This window comes from Asterias amurensis, chromosome 12 (assembly GCF_032118995.1).
Source record: "Asterias amurensis chromosome 12, ASM3211899v1".
Lineage (NCBI taxonomy): Eukaryota > Metazoa > Echinodermata > Asteroidea > Forcipulatida > Asteriidae > Asterias > Asterias amurensis.
The window spans coordinates 3296283-3310471 of record NC_092659.1 but is presented as its reverse complement, the minus strand read 5'-3'; the positions used below and the strand labels follow the sequence as shown (position 1 = coordinate 3310471).

General features: G+C 37.8%; 1 protein-coding gene across 1 annotated transcript in view; it reads right to left on the bottom strand.

Annotated features, from left to right (window-relative positions):
* The window catches only part of LOC139944767 (uncharacterized), a 53636-nt gene that overhangs the window by 22111 nt on the left and 17336 nt on the right, over positions 1-14189 (bottom strand). Inside the window, exons 7-17 of the mRNA XM_071941872.1 lie at positions 10528-10605; positions 8297-8359; positions 7218-7295; positions 6345-6455; positions 4550-4603; positions 4021-4083; positions 3164-3262; positions 2519-2572; positions 1960-2068; positions 542-646; positions 24-200 (exon numbers count right to left, since the gene is read on the bottom strand). Of these exons, the coding sequence (XP_071797973.1) occupies positions 24-200; positions 542-646; positions 1960-2068; positions 2519-2572; positions 3164-3262; positions 4021-4083; positions 4550-4603; positions 6345-6455; positions 7218-7295; positions 8297-8359; positions 10528-10605 (991 nt within the window). The remainder of the gene's footprint in view (positions 1-23; positions 201-541; positions 647-1959; positions 2069-2518; positions 2573-3163; positions 3263-4020; positions 4084-4549; positions 4604-6344; positions 6456-7217; positions 7296-8296; positions 8360-10527; positions 10606-14189) is intronic.

The window sequence follows — 14189 nt, the reverse complement described above, 5'->3', positions numbered from 1 at the left end:
GAACTATAAAAAAGATAACAAACCTTGGGCTCCCGTATCACCAGGAGGTCCAGGGGGTCCTGGGTTTCCTCCTCTACCAGGGAGACCATCCATTCCTGGGGGGCCTTGCACAGATAAACCAGTCATTCCTGGATCTCCTTTGGGACCTTCACGCCCTGGGAGACCACGTGAACCAAACTGTCCTGGGGGTCCAGGTAGTCCTATTAGGGGGAAAAAACATACAATCAATCAATCAATCAGAACAATTTATATATCGCCTAAATCAAAGGTTTGCTCAAAGGTGCTGAGGCACAGAAGAAATAATAATAATGAACCACATGTGGCACAAACAATTACACACATTTGAAAATATTTCAAAAGTAACAACAAATCACCAGTGAGTGACAAGACGGAATAGATGACCAGCACCTCTACACAAGAAACTCACCCAAAAAGAAAAAAAAAAAAAAAAACAGTTTAAAAGAGAAGTTACGAACACAAACAAACAGTACATATATCTTTCTTCTTGACAACCAAAGTTTATTTATTTTCCAGAACTTACCTGGACCACCCTGTTCCCCCTTATCACCGATTCCTGGTAAGCCCTGTGTTCCTGGCTGTCCTGGTGGGCCAGTGTTGCCTGGTCTGCCTTCAACACCCGTCAATCCTGAAGGGGGTTGGGGAAGGGGGAGATAAAACTTTGCATTAATAATACTGATAATAAATAGTATTTATATAACGCCAAAATCTGCCTAAGAAGATGCTTGAGGCGATTTACACATACTAAGATGTAAAACAAGGAGCCTATAAACATGTTGATGAATGGAAAACAACTGTAAATAGAAACAGGAATTTCATGCATCCCTTGAATACATTACCGATTGGAAAAGAACAAAACAAAATTTGTCCATCTGAAGCCTGGTTCATACTTACTGCGAATGTGAGTGCGATACAAATTTTGACATCACAAATTCGCAACAAATAAGTCACATTAGTTGACTTGTGCTCAAATCTTGTGAAACATTCACTGCAAAAATAATAATATTAATAATAATAATAACAAGTTCTTATATAGCGCATTTCACAATAAACTGTATCAATGCGCTTTACATTAGTCCCCTGGTCATTGGGCCAATAAACATCCCTTTAATCTTTCTCAGCTCCCATTAGGGAGTATACAGCCCCGAGCTGCCGTGGCGCTCTGAAAGCTTTTCATTCACAATATCAACCTCTACCCTCGCAGGTACCCATTTATACCCCTGGGTGAAGAGAAGCAATTATAGTAAAGTATCTTGCTCAAGGACACAAGAGTCACGACCGGGATTCGAACACACACTCCGGTGAATTAGCACCAGAACTTGAATTCGATGCTCTTAACCACTCGGCCATGACACTCTACAAAAACAGCCATGCGACGTCAAAATACGCTTCCAATTGGCATTTGCAGGAAGTATCAACCGGGGTTTAGTGTGTGAGTTTGTTTCCTTCACTAGTTAAAGCAATGTTTGAATACGCGATAGAAATTCCACAGCCTATTATCACAGACAGGCAACTGTAACTTGACCAAAAAGAGGAGATTACAAAACTTAAATGATTTTGTTTAGTACTTTTCAATTTTGAATGGTAAAACAGAGAATAGAAAAAGAGGAAAACAGCTGATCCGAGGAAAAGTTGCATGCCTGCACTGAACAAAAAAAACGTAGGATTATTTTTGTTTAATGACTTTTTGGGTTGAACAAAGAATTTACTAGAGTGGGATTCGAACCAACGACCTCTGGATTAACGTGCCGGCGCTCCACCAACTGAGCTATCTAGCCCTTTGTTGGCGGTGTCCCTATTTTGTCAATATCTTTGTTCGGGGGTGCCAGTCAGAAGCCATACAACCATGAACTGCCGTGTAGCCAGGGATCACACCCAAATTGCGATACAACCTGGTTTTTTTTAGTTTTTAAAGGTTGATTGATTGATGGAGTCTCTTACCTCTAGATCCTTTGTCTCCAGTTGGTCCAGGGGGTCCTGGTGGTCCATCACGCCCCTGGGGTCCACGGGGACCAGGTTCACCGAAACCAGTAGAATCGGAAGGCGTTCCCTGAAAAACGATGAAAGAAAGCTTAGAAGATGGACACTTTCTTCTTCTTTTTGTCAAAATTTCATTTTATTTCATACTTGAAAGTTTTGTACATTTTGTGTGTTTCCTTTTAACTCTTTCAGCGCACTGAAGAAAAAAAAAATTGAAAATGTTCAATCGTGTTTTTCTCAAAAATTTTTCAAAAGTGCCCCCTGTTGAACATCAGATCAAACGAAAGCCCAACAATCGCTCAAAATAACTCAAAGAGGGCGATATATATGGGTATTGAAGTTTTGAAAATTTGTAGAAAACTATGTTAAACTTTCTCGAAACTACGTTACTTCAGACGGAGCCATTTCTCACAATGTTCTATACTATCAACAGCTCTCCATTACTTGTTACCAAGCGAGTTTTTATGCTATAAATTATTTTGAGTAATTACCACTAGGGTCCACTGCCTTTAATACTTACCGGAGGACCCTGCAACCCTTCACGTCCACGTTCTCCTTTGTCTCCTTTGGGCCCCTAAAGAAATTCAGAAAAAAATTCATTGTCCATTATGAAACAGGTCAGAGTTGCTTCAATTTACTAAAAGTTAAAGACACAAATTGCATTGAACTATATTAAACAAAATTATCACAAAAGTACAACAAACATAAGAGCCAAGTGGCTTTAGCAATACCCTACCGTAAATTGAAAAAAAATAAACTTAAACTATAAAATTAAAAACATTCAGGAGTTTCGTTAGAGCAAGTATTGTGGAATATTTAGATTGGTCTGTAAAATCAACTGGCCGGTCTCAAGGAGTTGGGATACCAAGACTCTGAAGACAGAGTCACAAACTATGGAGCACCTCCTGAGATGCCCCCTCCTGGAGCAAGAATGCAAAACTGAGGACCTTGCAGAGTACAACCACATTGCTAGGAACTGTGTCCAGTTCTGGTTGAAACACAATATCTAGTGTGTGTGGACCCGATAATTTGAAGAAGATTGGTCTGTATTGCAAAAAAGGGGGAATGATTATGCAAGCTTGTTAATTGGACCCGAGAACTTATATACTGTTCTTAACCTAGGAGGACTTTTAAAGTTAATTTGTACGTCTCATGGCGACCTTACCTCAGGGCCATTAAATCCTGATGCACCTGGTACTCCAGCAGGGCCACGGTCACCCTTAAACCCAGGTGTTCCTGGAGAGCCATCTTTACCACGCTTCCCCTACAAGTGAAAAATCAAGAAATTGTTATTAGTGATACCTATAGCCATGCAATGCCTCGAACCCCAAAAGCACAACCCCATATTTTACTACATAAAATTGGGGAGGTAGCGCTTTCTGCTCAACCGGCCAGGCTTCAGACTGATGATACCCAAGCCTGCATCCGTATGGACTGTAGAAGGGGTAACCCTGTTTCAGCCCTAGGAGTAGGTGGCAACAGCCTCTGGAAAAAAATATTTGTAGCCCACACCTTGAAGTGACCCTTCAGGCCTTGTGTGTCTGGTGGCTTGCATAAAATAAAATAAAAATCAAAAAATTAAAAATGATAATTTTATAAGGGCCCATTTTCACCAAGCTGTTTAGCAAATTCTTTTGCTAAGCAAGAAATTAGTGGGGTAAATGTACAGTATTTTGGCTGGCGACCTATTTTTGCTTTATGAAATTGGGCCCATGCATGATATGAAGTCATTTGAAGAAAAGTAGAAACTTTTTATTGAGCACTTATTGTGAAGGTTTTAATAGACTTTTCATGCTATTTTGCCAGTTTTTCTTATTGTTTTCAAAGGGCTACAAAATCAGAAATAATATTTAAGAAGGGAGAATATCATTCCGGCCTTAATCAGCTGTTTATCACATCCAAGTGAGTCAAAAGAAACAATAATTGGTTTACCAAACCAAAGCCATTCAGAATATGGTTCCCGAGTGTTACTCACTTTTTAATCTTAAAGTTCTAACTTGGACTTCATTTAACAGAACTTACCGGTTTTCCTGTGGGTCCATATTCACCCTTTGGTCCTGTCATTCCTTTGTCGCCATAAAGACCCTAAACAAAATAGTAATAAGTAAAGTAACTAGAGAACACTATAAATAGTTAATGGCTTGACATATTTCGACCCTATCAGAGTCTTTCTCAAAGGCTAAACATAAGGCTGTTATGGAGAACATCAAATTCCAACGTCAATGCAGAATTATCACATAATCTGATTTCACTATTCATATACAACCACTAAAAATGTCAGCTGCCAAATGTCAATAACTAATCACATAACAAGTAAATCAATATTGAGTGGCATAGTCAGGCCTGATACTTCATAGAGGCAACAAAGGTGTTTGCCTCCTTGCCCCCTGGTCATTGCCTTGGTGCCCCTAAAAATTACTCCAAAAGACGAAGAAACCCTACACTACACACTGAGCACAATGACCATACTGTTTTCTAGAATTTTATTTTTTAATATAACCAAAACTTTAACTCTTTATTTGTGCATGTTACAAACAAAATATCAACTTACCGGGTTACCAGTGTAGCCTCGCTGGCCAGTAGAACCTTTGTCTCCTTTCATTCCCTTTAAACAAAAACAAGACAAATTCAATTTAAGAACTTCTTTAAGTGGTACTTTTCATCAATTACTGCAAGAATTGTCGCGATACACCTGTTGTCTTTTCGACAGAGCATCTACTACAAAATATTTGAACACTGAAATTGACAGTGGATAGCCCAAAAAGCTGAATAGAAAACCGCTCGTTTTCCATCGGGGTCCTTAAAAAATACAAGACATACAAAATAAATACAACACTAAAAAATTGCACAGGAAATAGTGAACAATGGCAGTCAAAAATGAATGCGTTTTTCAGCACATCTACCATCTGTTAAGAAGTTGTTGATCAAGGCGCTTTTGGCAATAGCAGTCCCCACCTTACATAAAGCGGAACAAACTCCCTCCATATAGTCAGCTAGTCTGACAAGATGATGACATTCAAGAAACTGTCGCAAGAATTGTTCATTCTTTATTGTTCAGTGCCTTGATCTAGTGTCTAGGAAATGTACGCTCAATAAAATATCTGTAGAATAAGAATTATTAGAGTAATATTAATGTACTTCTGTGCCAGTATGAATTCATCATTTATGGAGCACAATAATAAAAGCATTATTAATTTACTAATAGCATTTAATATTGACTGTTTATCTAGGTTAACTAACCCGAAAAACAAAAAAAACATTGACAAAATTATAGAGTATTTGTAAAACGCCATGAGCATATGATATTTGCTCTATAGAAATATTAAGTAGATTTTTATAAATATTAATTTTGGTTTTACCCATAACCTGATGTGCGTTAGTACTGCATACTCAGTACTTTCCCGAATTCTTTGAAAAAAAATCACAGGCATATTACTTGAGCGAGATTCGAACCCACGACCTTTGAAACTCTAGAGCAATTGTGTCACCAACACCAACCAGACCACCGAGATTGCCGGATCTAGTAATTAGAGGCACTTCGAATCCCATAGTTAAAGGCAGTGGACACTATTGGTAATTACTCAAAATAATTATTACCATAAAACCTTTTTTGGTAACGAGTAATGGGGAGAGGTTGATGGTATAAAACATTGTGAGAAACGGCGCCCTCTGAAGTGACGTAGTTTTCGAGAAAGAAGTAATTTTCCACGAATTTGATTTTGAGACCTCAAGTTTAGAACTTGAGGTCTCGAAATCAACCATCTAAACGCACACAACTTCGTGTGACAAGGGTGTTTTTTTCTTTCATTAGTACTTCACAACTTCGACGACCAATTTAGCTCAAATTTTCACAGGTTTGTTATTTCATGCATATGTTGTAATACACCAAGTGAGAAAACTGGTTTGTGACAATTACCAATAGTGTCCACTATCTTTAAGCAGCAAGCCTTGAAATAACCGGAGGCACCCACAGCAGTTGCCGCGGTGCCTTGTGCTTTTGCTGTGGTCCTCTTTAAAGGTTTCAATACAAATTCACATTTTCCTCATAGAGTGCCCCCTACCAGAGGAAGATTGCGGTGCCCCTTACAACGCCTTGTGCAGTGGGTATCGCAACGATTTATTGTATTTATTTTTTACTAACATTGTTATTATTACGTTATGATAGAAAACTGTAATATTGTGATGGTTTAGTAAAATAACGGACTCGAAAAAATGACTGACTCAACACATTGATGGTGTGGATCACTAAAACATGTTGTCAACAAAGATCCGTGGGCATGCCCGATGCACAGACAGTTAGTATGGAGCGCCTATTGTGACAATACTACATAAACGTCAGAACTAACCTTCATGCCTCTGTCTCCCTTTTCACCTGGGTAGGTCGTGCCTTCATCTGTCCCAACTACATCTTCAACGTTACAAGATTCCCCAGGAGGTCCAGGCGTACCAGGATCACCCTGAAACCAATAGAGAAATACTTAATAATAATAATAATAATAATAATAATAATAATAATAATAATAATAATAATAATAATAATAATAATAATAATAATAATAATAATAATAATAATAATAATAATAATAATAATAATAATAATAATAATAATAATAATAATAATAATAATAATAATAATAATAATAATAATAATAATAATAATAATAATAATAATAATAATAATAATAATAATAATAATAATAATAATAATAATAATAATAATAATAATAATAATAATAATTACATTAATAAGCATTTATATAGCGCCTTTAATCTAATATCTACCTAGAACACTATTCCGAAACGCTGGAGAGGAAAAGAAGTCAAAAAAGTTTATACAAAGAAATGGATCAAAACGAGTGCCTAATTTTAGTTGCAATTTAAATGTGTCTAAGGATGAAGCTGTGTGAATGCCTACTGGTAGAGTATTCCAGAGGGCTGGTGCTACAGATTAAAAAGCCCTATTTCCATAAGAGGTGTGTGTCCTTGGTGTCACAAGAAGACACTTGTTTCATGATCTCAGGCAGCGTTGAGGAATGTATGGACTCTTGAAGGTGCTATAGTGTGTGTGTGTCACCAATTTGTTTTGGTGTGGGGGATGCCATTTGCAAAATAACGTAAACAATTACTTTGTCCATCGGATCAATGTATCACTAAAATAAATGGTGCATGGAAGACATCTTTTTTCAAGTAACTTTCTAGAACTAAAAGGTGACTCTTACAGTGTCTCCAGTCGATCCAATGTAGCCGACACCCGGTAGTCCCTGAGGTCCTGGGGCACCTGGCCGTCCTCGCTCACCCTAAATAGGAGAAGAAATCGCTGAAATTATATTTTTATCCCAGGGATAACATTTTAATGCTCTCTAGTCAAACACACATTATCGTAGACAAATTATTTAATATTAAAGCATTTCTTATGGCAAAATGAAAATTAGGGTAATATAATTTGTTTAAGTTTTTAAAGGATGGGAAGATCTTTGGTAACCTTGAAAGGTAAGTGTGAGACTTAACTGTATTTAAGTGAGACTTAATTTCTTTTTTCTGTAGGGAGTCCAACCGGGTCAAAATAAAACAGAATTCAATAGCATCAAAATGCCGACAAAACAATCTCAATTTACTAATAATTAGGAGATTGTTGTTGTTTATAAACTCATCAACAGAATTATCTTCAAATTACGTCTTAAAGACACTGGACACTATTGGTAATTGTCAAAGACCAGTCTTCTCACTTGGTGTATCTCAACAAAATATGCATAAAGTACCAAACCTGTGAAAGTTTGAGCTCGATTGGTCATCGGAGTTGCAAGATAACTTTGAAAGAAAAAAACACCCTTGTCACACAAAGTTGTGTGCTGTCAGATGCTTGATTTCGAGACCTCAAATTCTAAACTTGAGGTCTCGAAATCAAATTTGTGGAAAATTACTTCTTTCCCCAAAACTACGTCCCTTCAGAGGGAGCCGTTTCTCACAATGTTTTATAATCAACCTCTCCCCATTACTCATTACCAAGAAAGGTTTTATGCTTACAATTAATTTGAGTAATTACCAATAGTGTCCACTGCCTTTAAAAATGCCTATAAATCAAATGTAAATTCAAACGCCACAGATAATTGCTTCCTATCACAAAGTATACCTATCTTTGCGAAACAAATATTTTGGGGCAGAGTTATCACCAATAAGCTGAGTTTAAGATGGGATTTAGACAAATTTTTCTATCAACCAAATCTCTAACAATGTTTTTAAATAAAAAAAAATAGTAGATTGATGGCAGAAATAAAAGTAACAGTTAAGCAAAACTTACCGTTAATCCTTGCGTCCCACGATCACCTTTGTTTCCATTGTATCCAGGTAGACCTGTTTGCCCCTGTTGTGAAAATACAGAAACCATTTATTTCATCTACTTTGGGGAACAACTTTGCAAGAGTTTCCAACGGGAAGCACTGCCAGCCATAAGAGGGATGGAGCTTCCAATCTCCCTCAGGAGAAACTGACAACTGATAAGTAAAATGTTGACAGCACGATTTTGCAACCCACCCTCTCCAGGACAGCACCAATGCTTTTAGGCAAGTAAAACAACAGACCCTATTCACAACGCAATGTGTGTCAAAAACGTGGCGTTGTGATTAAAAGGTCTATGTTCTTTTTGTAGGATAAAAAACATTATGTCACAGATTTACATTAAACTTAACACAGTTTGAAGATCATGATAGCTAAAAGCTTCCCTGAAAGTATTACTTGCTGAGGTGCTGTAGTTTCACAGAAATGAGTAAAACAATGTCATGAACATTATTTTCGTCTCAGTGATCATAAGACGAAAGTTTATTTTAGCATGTAAAAACGTATTTTCATGACATTGTTTTACTCATTTCTCAGAAACTAGAGCATCTCAGCAACTAATATTTTAAGGTACTCTTTCTGCTATCGTCTTCAAATGGTGTAAGTTTAAAAAGGTCTGAAACTTATTACCCCTGTAAAAAAAAAATATGAGGAAAACATTTTTTTTAAGATTTAATTTCCTAAGATATAAATCACTAATTGTTATTTAAATGCCTCCGATAAAATTACTTTGGAGTGGAAAAACCCAGTTCTGAGTTTTAGAGTGGACAGACCTAGTTCTGAGTTTTAGAGTTGACAAACCCAGTTCTGACTTTAAGAGTTGACCAACCCCGTTCTGAGTTTTAGAGTTGACAAGCCCAGTTCTAAGAGTTGACAAACCCAGGGCTGAGTTTAAGAGTTGACAAACCCAGATCGTGGTTTTAGAGTTGACAAACCCAGTTCTGAGTGTAAGAGTTGACAAACCCAGTTCTGAGTTTTAGAAGGAAAAGTCTACTTTGGCATGGAACGACATATTATCTTGCTATCACTTGATATTTGGATTAGTGGCACTTCACAATCATAGCTAATGACAGCGGGACACAGATGTGCGATTGTAAAGGTCACATCCCAATTGTCAATTAGGATAAATTGATGTTGCAGACACAGACTAGACAACAGGTGACTAGTTTCATAAAACGTGAACAACTGAACATGCACACACAAAACAGATTGTACATGTAGGCTGTCATTGAGTAAGAAAAGTCTGTAATCATTTGGTGGAACACAGGGCAAGTATTTATTTCAGAAACTTAAGCTTTGTGTCAACCAGTAAATTTGAACCATACAATTTTTACATTTGTTGTAAATTGGAGGATGGAGATTCCTTTAGATAAAGTTTAGGTTGTTTGGGTTCTTGTTAAAATTCACGATTGATCAATGTCACACAAGGCAATTTTTACAGGCAATATTGAGGCAACCAACTGCAGTGCATGGACTCCAAAACTTTTTTGTAGCACATGAGTAATTCTTCAAATAATGTCTCTTACGATCACCAAGAAAAAATATTTGAACATTCAAATGTGAATGCCTTTCTTCTTGGAGATTGCCAGGAACTGGTTGCCAGTTAATTGCCTCATGTGACGTGGCCCTTACATGCACTGTACACGTTTGGTAATTGTCAAAGACCAGTGTTCTCACTTGGTGTATCCCATCATAAGCATAAAATAACAAGCCAGTGAAAATTTGGGCTCATCAATCGGCCATCGAAGTTGCGAGAAAATAATGAAAGAAAAAACACAATTGTCGGACAAATTTGTGTGCTTTCAGCTAGGAATAAAAGACTTCTAGCTAGAAGTCTTTTAAAACTAGAGTGAGAAATTACCTCTTTCTCAAAAACTAAGTTACTTCAGAGGGAGTGGTTTCCCACAATGTTTTTAAGTTAATATTTTGTTTTGAGTAATTACCAAACGTGTACCTTGAGCTAAGCCTGGTTCATAGTCATGCGAATGCTTGAATGCGAAGCAAATGTTGACGTCACAAGTTTGCAAGCATACTTCGCAGCAGTTGAGCTGTGGTCAACTCACTTGCGAATATCGCTGCGAAAACAGAGTTGTGACGTCAAATTCACGTCAAAATCGGTTCGGATTACCGCCCGCAGGAAGTATGAACCGAGCTTAACCGGTACTCTGCAATGGTATTGGGAGTTGGAATACTTACTGGTATACCAGGTTGACCTGGGATCCCACGATCTCCTTTGTTCCCTGGCAAGTTCACTGCTGGCTCTCCGGCTTCACCCTGTAAATTAAATCAAACGGACAACTTAAATAACATTAAGACGGCTTTCAAAAATGGTTACTTCAAATTGGAGGCTTGCTGTATTATACATTATTTTTAGCTCTCGTGCAGCTAAAATCATCAACCGGAGTCTTTCGCTTTGGTTTCAGTGGACAAAATTAAAAGAAACCACATAGTTTTCCTTTTTTTCTTTTTTACTTTTTGTGGGGAATTCAATATTTTATTTGTTGTTCTTGTACTTTATCATTTATTCAATACTTTTATTAAAATATTTTTATTATTTATGTTTTATTTTATTTACTTTTTCACCTATTATTATCACTTGTTCATACTATTATTATTGTAATTTTATTTATTTTATTTTAATTAGTATGACAGTTTATTTATTTATTACTCTGTTTTGTTTTTTATTTGTTTATTTATTTGTTTTTATTTATTTATTTATTTATTTTTTTTTTTTTTGTGGGGGACACAGGGGTTCCTCCTGTGTTTTATTAGGACCACTTCACTTCCTGCCCTTCTAACATATGGTTCAGATTATCCATCCACACAGTCCCAGCTTTGTCATGAGCTCATTCAGGAAATCAATGGAGGAAACCAGTTACGCTCCTAGTATTTCACTTTTATGACAAAAAGATGATCATCTTTAAATCATTTCTCTCTTTACAATCATATTAAAAAAGGCTGGATAAATGTAGGCGTCTGTGTGTATTTGTTTCGTCACCATGGCAAGACCGGACTATACTTCAAGGAGCATAAACAATGTAGATCTTTTGTTCTGGAAAGGCTGGGTTCCCTTCAACTTTCAGGAGGAAAAGATTTGTGTTCATTCTTTAATTTCAATCAGCTCATCAACAAACTGACAACACACTTGATCTTCTGGTAATGGCCCTGGGCCCAATTTCAAAGAGCTGCTAAGCACAAAGATGTGCTTAGCATGAAATTGTTGCCTTGATAAAAACAGGATTACCAACAAAACTTCAACATGATTTTCAGCAAACAACAGCTGAATACCAGTGAACAAACAATATGCAACAAATGGAAATTCGGTTGGTAATCCTGTTTTTATCAAGGAAGAAATTTCATGCTTAGCAAATTGTTGTGCTTAGCAGCTCTGGTCTTGGTCAGTCGTTTAGAAGATGTACGCTTTCGTTACAGGGCTTATAAGGTACACAAATCCTGAGCGAGCCCAAGTCCAAGCCCAAGCTCTAAGAGGGCGTAAAAGTAGACACGACCGATATCCTTTTGTTCGTTCCAGTTTTTAGCAAGTGTTTTATGTTTTCACTTCATGTTTTCATTTCACACAGCCACTGCCTTTTAGTCAAAGATGAAAAGACACCACTAGCCAGGGCCCAACTTCATAGAGCTGCTTAAGCAGAAAATAATTGCTCAACAGTTTTCTGCTAAAGCAGACATGAGCAGCTTACTCTATGATAACAGTAACAAATTTTACATGGGGCATGGTAGTTTGGCTAGTTAGTATGGTAAGCATAGATTTAGTGGAAGGCTTGAGAAAGAATGAGTTCAGATAAAAGCCTTTAATTTCTCATCCCTGTGCAATTCATATGAACGCCCTCACTGATTGATTTGAGTTTCGTTTCTCTACCAATGTTCCACCTTCTTCCTCACTTAATTGAGAGATGATCATGACAATAAGTTTACAGTTCATGACCCCTCTACCCTGCAGTTTCCGACAGGTTCGACTCCCCATGCCTTTTACTAGAGTGAAGGTCAACCCAGTGGGTGTGATGAAACCTGGGTGTGATACAACCTCAACAGGTTTGTCATATGCACTACACACCCTCAAAACAATCCTGTCGATGAAGGACCGTATGGATACATCGGGACCTCACGTCGAGAAAACCTCATTACTTTTTTTGGACATGGAACTAATCCTAACAATGGCTGGAAATAATTTGAGCTGGCAACTCTTTTGATGAAGCTTCCACCCGTGTAGCTTCTGGTTGCACCTCCTTAAGGTTACGATTGCCTCTTTAAAGAGAAAGGGTTAAGTCTAACAGAAGCTGTGTGCTAATACAACCAGCATGGGTGAGAGACTAGAATCATTGCTGACGAAAAAAAGTCTGAAACTAGGATCCAGATCGTCTGCTGAAATAAAGGCATTTCCACCTTGTGGTAACCCCTGGGGTTGATTTCACAAAGATAGTCCTAACTTAGGACTAGTCCTAGGACTCTTTAGGAGTTATTAAAAACTTAACACTAGTCCTAGGTTGGGGCGGGTAACTCGTCCTACTTGAGATAAGACTAATCTAAACTCTTTGTGAAACTCGACCAGTGGTGCTATAGATTCCAATGAGCTTTAGTGAACAGTATTCTCAGCAATAGATACATGTACGATGATGAAAGAGCCTTACGTATTGTTCGCTCCCATCATGCAGATTTGAAAAAGTCTGAATTCAGATAAAAGTTTAGAAATTCTCATCCCTGAGTCAGGCATAAAAATCATTGTTCCAAGTGTAAGATTGTCTCACTGTCTTCTTCCAAGAGAAACTATTTTAACTCATTGTATAAATATACACACGGTATTGATGCATTGCATGGCAAGGTATCAGTGTATTTTGAGTTTGAGGTATCTACTTGCTGTTCAGATTTTTCTTCAGGAGTTTCTGAAAAGAAACTGTCTCGCTCATCAAGTACTAACTTGGGAGGTGTACAAAATCAGCCGGAACTACTACTTTGGCTTTTGGATCGAGGGGACGTTTTGTGTTCGAATTCACTGTTGCTGAGGGAGGTATTAATTAGTCTAAACGTTTCGACAAGCCTTCTCTAAATACGCAAATGGTTCCTCCCTCTTCACCTTCAGGCAACCAAGTGAAACAAGGGCGGCTTAATTTGTTAACTTCTTCTCTAGACAGTCTGCCAGCAGCAATTTATCCCCGAGCATTTTTGTCTGGTCAAAAAAAACACCAGCAACAACAAACGAACAAAAAGGAAAAAGGGGTCACGGCCGAGTTCATTGCAGTGACTCGTAACACTCTAATTGACAGATGAACATCGACTCTTTTGTTTACATCAACTCCCAAGAGGAAATCTTCATCTTTAGTCGTCAATCTAGCACCCAGACTTCTTCCCTTGGCCACCAGTGGCTTTTTCAAGGAGCGCTAGAGGGAGCTGCTGTGTATTACTCACTCCAGATCTCTTAATCATCCCCGGGGCAGGAAGTCGGGAATTTTGCGACATCGTAGACTAGGAAACTTGGGCTTTGGCAGACCCTCCCCGGCATCGTGAGAGGGCTGAAGCCACTCACCACGACTAGTCAGACATGCGATAGGTCATGGGTAAATAGCGATGTACTTTGCCAGAGCGAGAAAAGAATCACGAGTCTGCCTAGTTCGTTAGATCTGTATCTGTCTGTTGTTAAAGACAACTGACGTGAGACTAAACGACCCTTTCATAGTCACTCACTCGTCATAATATTGTCATAGTCATCCACATTAACTTTCCTTGTTTGTATTGCTTATAGGACAAAGTTAACATCCTGTTTAGTTGTCGCAGTAAATCCTTCTTAAATACGCAGTGCTAGAGTGGCTTTAGTTTAGAGTGACCTTTTTTAAGGTCAAAGC